The sequence below is a fragment of the Corythoichthys intestinalis genome, chromosome 12 (assembly GCF_030265065.1).
Source record: "Corythoichthys intestinalis isolate RoL2023-P3 chromosome 12, ASM3026506v1, whole genome shotgun sequence".
In the NCBI taxonomy this organism is placed as follows: domain Eukaryota; kingdom Metazoa; phylum Chordata; class Actinopteri; order Syngnathiformes; family Syngnathidae; genus Corythoichthys; species Corythoichthys intestinalis.
The window spans coordinates 10,495,996-10,508,516 of record NC_080406.1 but is presented as its reverse complement, the minus strand read 5'-3'; the positions used below and the strand labels follow the sequence as shown (position 1 = coordinate 10,508,516).

General features: G+C 39.3%; 1 protein-coding gene across 2 annotated transcripts in view; it reads right to left on the bottom strand.

The window, feature by feature from the left end:
• The window catches only part of tmtops2b (teleost multiple tissue opsin 2b), a 103,970-nt gene extending 102,577 nt beyond the window's left edge, over nucleotides 1–1,393 (bottom strand). For both annotated transcript variants that reach the window (XM_057851665.1, XM_057851666.1), the window contains exon 1: nucleotides 552–1,393. In XM_057851665.1, coding sequence (XP_057707648.1) covers nucleotides 552–921 — 370 coding nt within the window. In that variant the 5' untranslated portion in view covers nucleotides 922–1,393. The remainder of the gene's footprint in view (nucleotides 1–551) is intronic.
• Between the last annotated feature and the right edge of the window lie 11,128 nt (nucleotides 1,394–12,521).

Genomic DNA, 12,521 nt, shown 5'->3' with positions numbered 1-12,521 from the left:
CCTATATATATAAAAGTTGAAAAGCAATAAAACTGCAACAAAAATGAATGAAATGAACAAAAATATATATTTTTATAATGGGTCAAAATTATTTTTCGAGCACCTTAGACGGTCATTTGCTTTGCATATAATGTTTTTTTTTTTTTTTTTTTTTACATTTTTTTGGGGGGGGGGAATATTGAAAAAAATGATTTTTTTTCTATGACCGAAAAATTTTTTTTTGATTGAAGCAACTTTTTGGGGGGATTGAATAATTTAGACACAAATGTCCTAATCATAATATGGCCCAAAACACAAAATGGATTGCTTCAATCAAAGAAAATATTTTCAATGAAAAATTAAGTGTTCAAATGCAAACTCCGCCTATGGTTATTTTACAGTAATAAATGCTTAAGTTGTGAGATAACAAGTGGGGGGGGGGGGGGGGGGCAATTTTCACACAGGTTTTCAGCGAAATTCAAACCCATTCAAGTGGCAGACACGTGTTTTTCTTTGAATGAAGGACCACATACACAACCGAATAAAATTTCCCGTACAGCTGCGAATCTTACCGAAGCAGGAGTTGATGAATCCGTACCAGCTGCATCCACCGGAGCCGAGCAGCCAGCGTCCGTGGATGCTGGAGGCAAAGCTGAGCGTGGTGCCGAACACGCACACCAGCATGTCGCTCACGCTGATATTAAGAAGCAGCATGTTGACGGGTGTGCGCAGCTTTTTGAACTTACAGAAGAGCAGCAGCACCACCAGGTTGTTAAGAAAGCCGAACGTCATAATGAAGCCCAGCACCACGGAGAGCACCGCAAAGCCCGTGGACGACAGGCGCGCCTCGACCTCAGCGGGCGGCTCCGTCAGCTCCGGGTCGTCGCTCATAAAGCTGCTGAAGTTGAGAGCCGCCTGGCCCGAGAACATCCTGGCGTCCATGCATGAGAGCTTGGCTGCACTTTAGCTGAGTTTACAAGCGTTCTCCGCGCATTCCTTTTCAATTGCACGGCTCGTTGTGAAGAGGGTGATGCCTCACAATCCCACCTGTTACTTCCCATCTACATTTTCCCTTTCTCTCGCAATCGACAATTTACTCCTTCATCCCACAATCATGTTTTTGTGCATTATCTCCACGCTGCAGTGTAATCCACGCGCGCGGTTTCACGTGAAAGTGCGCCTCTACGCGTGGTCCTGTATCTTTTTTAAAGGCGCCTTTGACGTCATCAACGCATCGTGAGCTGAATGGGAAGGGTGAGTAGAGTGGGAGCGACCTTCTTTCAATTGTCCCCTCATTTACATCCTTATTTTACTGTAGGTAAGTACCCCCCTCCTACACACACTCCATTACCATCATCCTTCCTGACGAGGAGCTGTAAAAATCTATTTTCAGTCAAAGTCTATTACTCATACTGGCAGCAGTGGCCGGAGACATCATCCTAAGTCTATTTTTGTCCTTCAAGGTCCAAGTTATACCAAACAGCTCTAGTGACCCATTAATGGCTTCCATCTTAAAATCTGTCCACGCGACTTCTAATCAATTTTGCTCAGCCCGGTCATGTAAATCAGTTATAAACAAAGGTGGGTAGAGTAGCCAAAAAATGTACTCAAGTAAGAGTAGCCATAAACTTCCTAATTGTATACATGCAGCATTCAACGCCGGATTTAGGATAAATGTACGAAAGCTGTACCGCATATAAACAGGAAGGATTGTCTCAGGAGTGATTTGTTCGAGGATTAAAGGTAATTATCATATACCATGCATGCATTTAGAAATGTGAAAAAAAATCAATGAAAAAATTAGCTGCTATAGCATTGGCATTATAGTTTGAAATATTTACGTAAAATAAATGCTGACTGCAATTTTTTTTTTTTAAATTTTATTTTTTTTTGCTTTTAACCAAGAATCGAGACTGTTTTATGTCCATATCTATAAAGAATTTGGGGATTTAAAGACCAAATGTGAAATGTGAAGTAATTTCACAAAATGCCAAATAGGGTAACAATGAAAGTAAATAAGCATTGTCCCACAAATAAAGCATGAAAAAATAATTTATATGTTGTATATTTGACATAATAATCACGTTTCCGAAGTTCGAGCCTGAAAGGGGACGAACCCGGAAGTGATACGTCACACCGAGAACAGCGATGGCAGCGCTCCATACGGCCGCCATACAAAGCCGTTCAAACAATGATTCAAACAACGATATAAGCGATAGATCAAGCGCAAGTGAGGAGATCCAAGTTTTTGAAGAGTTGGAGGAAGAGAAGGAGATTGGAATTTTATGTTGGACCGTACATGTATTTGCCAGACGCTAATCAGGATGCAAACAATGTGCCCAAACTACCTGACATGGAATGGACACAAGACCCATCGAGATTACAAGATTGGTATGATATAGACCCTACCCACCGACGTCACAAAATCACGTGATCGCTGTATTGTTCCGCCCCCTTGTCCGTCATTTTGTGTCTGTATTATCAATGGTCTCAATTGATCGAGCAATTTATAATGCATTTCATGGAAGACCCGGTGCTTTCGGATGCCATAAACTCACTTGATGCGTTGCATAAAAGGCGTTATGTAGAAAAGCTTCAGTTCATCCATTCGCCAGATCCATATTTGATGCCTAAATCGATGTTTTTCGACCCGCTGTCTTCGCCGTATTTGCCTGACATCTGCTAGCTACCCTGATATTTACAACTATCTTGTTCACACAAAATCAGCCTATTCTCACGAAAGTTTGAAAAACTTTAAGAGCTTGGAGGCTTATAAATACTTTGTTGCTGGTTGGGCGAAACAGGTCCTCGTCCACGAAAATTCGGCAGGAATCTCTCTTGTGCTTTGAAAGGTGAGTTACGAAATTTTCAATTCAAAATCTTTTGTTCTTGCTAACATCCACTGTCAAGTCTAATGTATTTCATGTCGTTTGTCAATGGAGTTAGGGCTTTTAATGTTTATATGGTTTAGCAATAGCACTCTCACTACATACATACGTGTATGTTGTCGGCGATTAGCCTAGCAATGATCTTAATTGTGGTTGTCAGCCCAAAACCCTCTAAATATATATTAAATGCATCTTACCAGATATAAAATGACTACTACATAATCTGTGGTAATCGTTTGGAGCCCAGTTTTCTCGTCGAATTGCAGCAGCCCATCTCGCTCTCTCCTCTCCGGGTCTCTCGGAATCCGGTAGGACTTCAAGTCTCTCCGTCTGTCTTCTCTGTTATTGCAACCGACCGCCACACACGCCTTCACCATTTTGATTATTAATGTTAACGAGCAGAAAAACACGCCGTAAATAGGAGGAATGTACGTAGCCGTAACAGGTAAACACGATGTGTTGACGGACAATTGGGCGGCACCAGTCAGGAGGGCGGAGTTGTGACGTCACGTGGGTAGGGTCTATAGGCTGTTATTATTTTTATGATTTGAAGCAGTCAGGTAAATAAACCACCGACTATTGCCTGGGATAAAAGAAAAGTTTTGACGAATCCCCGATCATTTTGTGGAATGAACAGTAGAAGCTAGCGACGTTAGCTTTTATTTACCTGACATGTTTCGGCGAACACTTCCGTCTTCGGACCCTCTGACGAAGGCGGAAGTGTTCGCCGAAGCATGTCAGGAAAATAACCACCTACTATTGCCTGGGATAAAAGAAAAGTTTTGACGAATTTATAAGTGTAGGCAAAATGAACTCAATACAACTATGATTGGGGATTGCCACAAGTTAGCTTTCGGCTAACGTCGCTAGCTTCTACTGTTCACTCCACAACACGATCGGGGTTTTGCCTCGAGTTACCTTTTGGCTAATGTAGCTACCTTCTACTGTTCATTCCACAACAGTTTGACAAAGTCATCAGTCATCTATCCAAAAATCACACTTACCTTGCTCATAAGCAGACTGGTTGAGGAAGCAGGCATCTTTGAAGTGTTTGTAGCAGAGAACACTACTTGATGATGGCGTGAAATTCGTTCGCTTCATGCGAACGAAAGATGTCCATTTACGTGCCCTGCTATCCTTTGGCCACTCATACAACTTTTCTTCAGATTGAGAACAATACATCGCCATAGACCGCCGTGGCATCTTACCAAGAAGCAATGCAACAATACTGTTCTATGGAGGACTTCCCTCGCAGTTCTCTGTGTGATGTCATTTCCGAAGTCTGTCGAAGAAAAGCATTCTCGTTGTCAAGGGCATTGCTATGGGTTAAAACAAAGAATCTGGAAGGGTTGCATTAAAAAAAATAATGAAAATATGCTTTTAATTGTTTAGCCATTGATATTATTCAAAAACATGGTTGGGCAACCTTACTTCACATTTGGTCTTTAAGCATTTATTCACAATAATTTTCACCAGAAAAGCTTTGTTTACATCAGACAACCGCTAGCTACGTTCACTAACAGATTAGCATTGTACTTCGACATATTTACGTAAAAGAATTGCTTACTGCACTTTTTTTTTTTTTTTTTTTTTTTTTTTGCTTTTAACCAAGAATCAAGACTGTTTTTACGTCAATGTCTATTAAGAATTCAGGGATTTAATCATTTATTCACAAGAATTTTCTACAAAAAAAAAAGCTCTCTGTCTGTGATTCCACTCAGTCAGCTTTGACGGCCTCGCAATACAGGCCACATATTTCCCAGCCGCGCGCCCCGTGTCCCGTCAATACATTATGAAGTCTATGGAGTAGCGTTACTTCTAAATAATATTACTGAAGTAAATGTAAAAATAGTCTTTCAAAAATTTACTCAAGTGCAAGTAATGAGTAACATTGTGAGTAACTGCTTGCAATGTGAGATTTTTTTTTTTTTTTTAAATAATCGGTGATTTTTATTTCTCAGCACAACTTAATCTACAGGAACCGTTATTATCAGTGTTGTTATTCTTATTTTTAAAAAGTAATTAATTATAGTTACAAATTACTTCTCCCAAAAAGTAAACGAGTTTGTAACTCAGTTACCTCAACGTAAGAGTAATTAGTTACATGGCAAAGTAACTGACGTTACTTTTCATGTTCCACACGTTATTACATGATCCATAGACTTTCTAATGTAATGATGGCACACGAGCGCAGGGCGGATAAATAGGGGGACTGCATTGTTGGCGAAGCCATCAAAGTTGACCTAGTGGAATCACAGAAAAATACCTTTTTTCGTCGAAAATCTTGTGAATAAATGCTTAAATCCCTGAATTTATATATATGAACTTTATAGATATGCACGTGAAACAGTCTCGATTCTTGGTTAAAAGCAAAAAACGTGCAGTTAGCATTTATTTTATGTAAATATGTCGAAGTACAATGCTAGTCTGTTCGTAAATGTAGCTAGCGGCCGCCTTATGTAAACAGAGCTTTTCCGGTAAAAGTTCTTGTGAATAAATGCTTAAATCCCCGAATTCTTTATGGTTATGGATGTAAAACAGGTTTGATTATTGGTTAAAAGGGAAAAAAAACAAAAAAATGTGTAGTTAGCATTTATTTTACATAAATATGTCGACGTACAATGCTCGTCTGTTAGTAAATGTAGCTAGCGGCTGCCTGATGTAAACAGAGCTTTTCCGGTGAAAATTCTTGTCAATAAATAATTAAATCCTCAAATTCTTTATAGATATGGACGTAAAACAGGTTCGATTATTGGTTAAAAGGGGAAAAAAACAAAAAATGTGTAGTTAGCATTTATTTTATATAAATATGTCAAAGTACGATGCTAGTCTGTTAGTAAATGTAGCTAGCGGCTGCCTTATGTAAACAGGGCTTTTCCAGTAAAATTTCTTGTGAATAAATGCTTAAATCCCTGAATTCTTTATGAGTATGGATGTAAAACAGTCTCGATTCTTGGTTAAACGCAAAAAAATGAGCAGTAATCATTTATTTTACGGAAATATGTCAAAGTACAATGCTCGTCTGTTAGTGAATGTCGCTAGCGGCTGACTGATGTAAACAAGCTCTGTTTACATTTCTCTGTTATTTACAAGAATTTTCAACTTAAAAAGCTTTTTGTTTTGTGATGGCCGCCATGTTGGATTTACACAATACCATAATTTAACTCGAAATATTTATGTAAAATGAATGATAACTGCCCAGTTATTTGCTTTTACCCAAGAATCTATACTGTTTTACATTCATATCTATCGAAATCGCGGGATGTACACATTTATTTACAAGAATTTTCAACTTAAAAAGCTCTTTGTTTTGTGATGGCCGACATGTTGGATCCATACACAGGAGCGTAAGTTTACATTTAAATAATCAGGTAATATCTGCCCAACTGCCAGTTTTTTGGCAAAAAAGTAGTAGTTAAGGCATTTCTACGTCCATACAAAAAAACCATTCGCCTTTTACGTATTTCATTTTATGTAACATTTCAAACTAAAAACGACAAGGGCAAGACAGCCGGCTAGACCGTGCTGAGGCAATAGTAACATCGGAATTCAAGCTAAATAAATTGGGATTGTACATAAAGTAAAATTAAAATAATTCTGCATGCTCTCCTCAAGTAATACGTTTCTGATGTAAAAATTGAGTGATATATTAGCTGTTGAAAACTTGCACTAATTAAAACAACTAAGTTGCTATTTTGGGCAAAAACTTGTATGATATGTTAAATATTGTGATTGATCCTGAAAATATCGGTGCTTATCTCTGCATTTTTGGGAATTTTGTGCATCTAGCGTAAGATTTGAGAATTTTATAACCATTTTATGTTTTGTTATACTTGTATTAAAAAATAATTAATCTGGATTTTATTAGGGAACGACTTTGAATTTTTTGATGTAGGTGCTCATGGAGACTCATATATATCCCTAAGGGAGGTGCCTGTTTTGGTTTTAATCGCTAGCAGCTTTGGTTTTGAAAATATTTCAATTTTAGGTTTTTGAAAATAGTATCGGGCCCGAGCCGCGTCAACTGATAGTGAAGACTATTGCTTGACGTCTGGTTAGAGATGGGAATTGATCAGATTTTTACGATTCCGATTCCATTATCGGTATTGCTTAACGATTCGATTCTTAATCGATTCCCTTATCGATTCTCATTTGGAGTAATGGACTGTATGAGGTTCTAGGTTCAATATGTTTTATGGTTCATTCACCTCGGGGTGTCGGTTAGAACACAAGGAGCGGAGAGTAGAGTTGGTCTTTGGCACTTTTAATCCAACTTGGCAACAGGCTCAACTATATACAGGCAATGGCACTTGATATGAGAATCCCTCAATGAGCAGATGAGAGCATGCGTGGAGAGATGTTGATGTATTTGTATGTGTGTGGAAGAAGACTGGACTGTGTGGGTATATGTGTGGTTCTGAAAGGAAAGAAAATGACATCATATTAGTGCTGATGCAATAAACAATGCAAATTGACTGTAAAGCAGTCAATAACACACATACAGGACATGACTCACATAGTATAATGAACGCAAAGTTGGGGGGGTGCGAGTGCTCACGTGCATGTGCGGTCATCTTGGCCATAAAAGGCAAAAACTAAGCACTTTACACTCATATGTTCAACATTATCTTAAGATGCTACATTAACACATTCCCTCTTAACACAAATGTGCAACGTGAATATAATGTAAACAACGCTCTCCTCGACGCAGCGAGGATGAGCGGGAGCAACCAGCCGACGTACCAGTAAAAACACGAAACGGTTGCGCTGATAACGGCTTTAACTTATCATAAGAACTTTATGACATGAAGAGGAAAAACTTACATTCGTTCATTGAGGCACACAGATTAACAGTCGGCGCACTCTGCTCGAAATGCGCACCTTACACCTATTCTCGGTCCCATAATACGCAGCGCGTGTGACATAAGACAATAACAAGAAGTAACTGACTGGTTGCTATGGGAACGAACGCATACCCAAAGAAAGAGGAGTGTTAAAAATGCTAATAAAATCGTTTAGGATTATTTTAGATGCATATGTGTTATATTTTTGTTATAGAGTATTCGACGAGGAACACGATAGACCCAGTAATAGACTTTTTGGGGAAAAAAATCACCATTTCTTTAAGTAGTCTCATGAATAAAAACCTGGCCTGTGAAAGTCAATGCAAAATCACTCGGCGACCACTCTTCAGATTATACTTGGTGTGTGGTCTTTGAGTAATCATGTAGTGTTACTATCTAAAACCGATGCAGAAAAATTAATTCACCCGTTCGTTACATCTAGATTGGATTACTGTAACTCCCTACTTTCACCTTGTCCTAAAAGTTCTCTCAAAGGTGTTCAGCGAGTCCAAAACGCAGCAGCAAGACTTTTGACAGGAACTGATAGAAGAGAGCACATCACCCCTGTGCTCCAGGCCCTTCACTGGTTTCGAGTCGAGTTTAGAATTAAATTTTAAATCCTCCTTCTTACATTTAAGACCATTAATGAGTTGGGGCCATCTTATCTCACCGATGATCTTGTTCCATACCGCTCCAACAGAACACTCCACTCTCAGAATGCAGGTCTACTGGTAGTTCCCAGGGTTTCTAAAAGTACTGTCGAAGCTAGAGCCTTTAGCCACCAAGCCCCTGTTTTATGGAATCAGCTTCCAGCTAATATTAAAGAAGCCTAGATCGTCTGCACATTTAAGATTAGATTAAAAACGTTCCTATTCGACAAAGCCTATGGTCAGGCTAGTTGAAGTCGGATTAGACTCACAGTTCAGTCTAAGCTGCACTATAAGCTATCATGCTGGGAGAAGTACAGTCACTGAGTTCTATCTCCTTTTTCTCACTCTACCTACCACTTGTCTTACTTTATTTTCCAATGTTAATATCTAGTTAACTAGTCTCTTCATCACTAGTCACCCGGTGCCCCCCTTTCCCCCCGGGGAGGGGCTATTTTTCAGATGGAGCCTCCTGACTATCCAGACCCCTGGCTGGATGGACGTCCTCGTTGCCACCCCCGTCTCATCTGACTAGATGGACCTCTTCTTGTTCCTTTACTCTACTGCATCTTTACAGACTGTAACCCCATCTGCTAATTCCCATTAGCAGTCCTGGTGCATCCTGTCTATCCATCCTGGGAATGGATCTCTCCTGACTGTGGTACTCCCCAAGGTTTCTCATTTTCTCCCAAAGAGCTTGGAGTTTTTGGAGTTTTTCCTTGCCGACATGGAGGGTCCAAGGATGGGGGATGCCCAGGACTTGAACTTTATTTATTCATATTTGTTTACTTCATTTGCTGTTTCTGACTGTGTATCATATTGCCTCTGCAAAGCCCTTTGAGACAACCTTGTTGTGATTTAGAGCTATACAAATAAAATGGAATTGAATTGAACTGAATTACTTGCTGATTCAATTGTGTGTAACATGCATAAATTACGTGATGTAATTACGTAATTCGTGTTGTTTGGAATCGACAAGAGAATCGTTAGATAAACTGCCAAACGATTCCATGGAATTGAAACACACGAAACCAATACTCTATAGCAGTGGTGTCCAAACTATTCCACATAGGGCCGCAGTGGGTGATGGATTTCATTCCTACTAAACAAGACGACATCTTTTCACCAATCTGGTGTCTCACAAGTGTAATCAGTTGACTGCAGTCAGGTGCTGCTTATTTTAGCACAAACTTCATTGGTTAAACTGTCTGCGTTTGATTGGTAGGAATGAAAACCAGGACCCACAGCGGCCCTTGAGGACAGGTTTGGACACCCATGCTCTAGCAGTGTTTTTCAACCTTTTCTGAGTCACGTCACAATTTTCATTTGGAAAAAATCTCATGGCACACGACAAACCAAAAATTTTCCAAAATAACTTTCTTGACAGTATATTTAATTTTAAAATATTTTCTCAATATTCATACTTACTCAGTGTAAAGCTTTAGCCTGTTTAGATGAACACAAAGCCGATACCCTAGCTGCAATCATCGTCAACAGCTCTCAGTCTCTCTCTGTTATTATTTTCTATTGCAGTTAGGCTTGAAAAGCTCAGAATGATCAGACAGGGGGACTTTAGCAATGTCTTTAACCGCATCAGGGCCAAGCAGCTCGCTGACAATAACTTTGTAGGCAGGTAGTATTAAGGTCTCTGCCACAGAGTGGGACTTTGGATTTAGCAACAATGTAACTGGCTTCAGGGGCTTTCTCATTTACCTTTGTAGCTTTTCCCCCAAAAAGTTGCATGTTTCTCTGTCTTTTTACCAGGGGTGAAAGTGGGCCAGAACGGTCAGGAACGCAGTTCCGGTATAAGAGTCAGGGCCGGAACGCAGTTCCGGTACACGGTGCTTCGATTAAAAAACATATGACAGCAACTGTCGAAATGATTAGTAAAAAAAAAAAAAATGTATACAGTGATACCTCAGCTCACGAACGTAATTGGTTCCCAGAAAGTGTGTGTAAGGCGAAAAGTTCGTCTTCCGAACATTTATTTCCCTTAAGAAACCATTAAAATGAGAATAATCCGTTCCCAGGTCCCCATAAAACATAATTTTTTACTAAATAAGCCTTAAAACTACACAAAAATATACCTTATTTTCTTTAATGTCTTCTTAGGCTTAACACTAGCCTGTGGTGGGGTTTTTTTTGGTCCCATAATAGCAAAAGTACACTCAATATGGTCCAAAATGTCTATCAAACACAAACCACGTCCGCACTCAACGAAAGGGAGGGGACGAACTGGGACGCCGTGAGCGTGCGTCAGCTTCTCGTGGCGCTGTTTGACCGCGTGGTTTGGTTCGTCCGCCGAAAACTAGTTCGTCAGCAGAGACTATATGCTCGCGAATTTAATGTTCTTGAGGCGAAAATTTCGTGAGCTTAAGCGTTCGTGAGCTGAGGTATCACTGTATATAGAATATATATACATTGTAATATATATATATATATATATATATATATATATATATATGCTAGGCTGCCACACATGCATTTCATTTCCAAGAAGAAAACAATCTACTAACATCAGATTTACATACACAAGTGTTTACAACAAGCATAATAAAGTGCTTGTGTAGCGTAATCCGGTTCCACCGATATTTATTTATTTTATTTCACGGCCGGGATGGAGGTTTCCCCAGCTGCTGCAGTTATTTGAGTCTGATAATGATGAGTCACATCAATGTGTGAATGGGGAGGTTCAGAACATCTTAGCTGTCAATGTGTGCTTTGGACTAGTTGTATAAATATACTTGTATATTTATGTTAGGGTACTTATTCATTTCCTTATGATTTAAAAAAGTCAATGTTTGCGCGATCTTCAAAATATATTCTATTTCACTCTGCGTATTATAAGTCATTTCATAAGTCATTATTTTTCTGAACGTTTGTTACTTATATCTTTATTATTAAAAAAAAAAAGAAAACACAAGTAAATGTTTACACTAACTTCAATTTTAATATACATCCTATGTTCTTAAGTAGGTAAAACTGAGAATGGCATTTAGTATGTGAGGAAATGAGGGAAAATACAAATTTGGAGATGGAGGTTGGAGTTATTGCTGTTTTTGTTAACTTTTATTTTGCAAATCATTGAAAAAATACAATTTTTAATGAAAATCAGTTTTTGTATGTTATAAAAATAGCTGTGCCAAAACAGTTTTCTTTGCATTTCAGTAGTTTTAAATAAATAAACAACATTTCTGGCTCTGTGGCGTCCTTCACGTCTGGGAGTTCCGGCAAGAAATTCTAGTGACTTTCACCCCTGGTTTTTATGAAGGCAAACAAAATAGTCCATCGACTAGTTTTGAAGTGACAGGTGTTTCGTTTGGAGATGGCGTTTAGGATAGCTGCTCGTGTCGCGTTCAAGAACTGCTCTGATTTCTAGCCGTCAGCCATTTTGCTGTCCACAACAATGTGTTGGAATAAAACACGGAGAGGATTGACGGTCGTCACATATGGATAAAATGGAAAGGACACTTTCGTGTATATTAACTCTTGACGAGTCTAATCAAATGATGTACAGTAGACGTGCTGTGGTCCACATTGTTGCGGACAGCAAGGTTCCTGATGGCTAGAAATCCGAGCAGTTATTGAACGCGACATGAGCAATGCTTCGCTCATCTGGACACTTTCTATCTAATACTTCCTTCGTACTGCAACTCGGCCCGTCGAATTAAAAAAAAAACAAAAAAAAACATATAGGATAATTTCTCGCGGCACACCTGACAATCTCTCGCAGCACACTACACTGGTTGAAAAACATTGCTCTATAGGAACCGGTTCTCGATTCCTCTCCCTACGTCTGGCACTTTAACGCCCCTTCACCGACACAAAGCACTCACAGGCAGACAAATTTTGAGCTTCCCCTCATTGAAAGACCAGCATCCGTCACTGTTTTCCCACTACCTTCAATCCCCGTCTCACTAATGGAGAGCCACCACTGCTTACATATAGCTTCTCAACTGCCGAGGCAATTGTTATATAGCTCGGTCCCCCTTTCATAACAATTATTTACGTGATAGCCTATATATCATAGTTCCTGTGATGTCTTTCCCTGAAAGCCTCAAATATTGAGTCTTGTGCTTCTAAAGGCAGTTAAGTCCACTGGGATATTTTTTATCCATCCATTCCTAATAACTTGTTTTCAAACATGTTTGTACAGAAGCCAT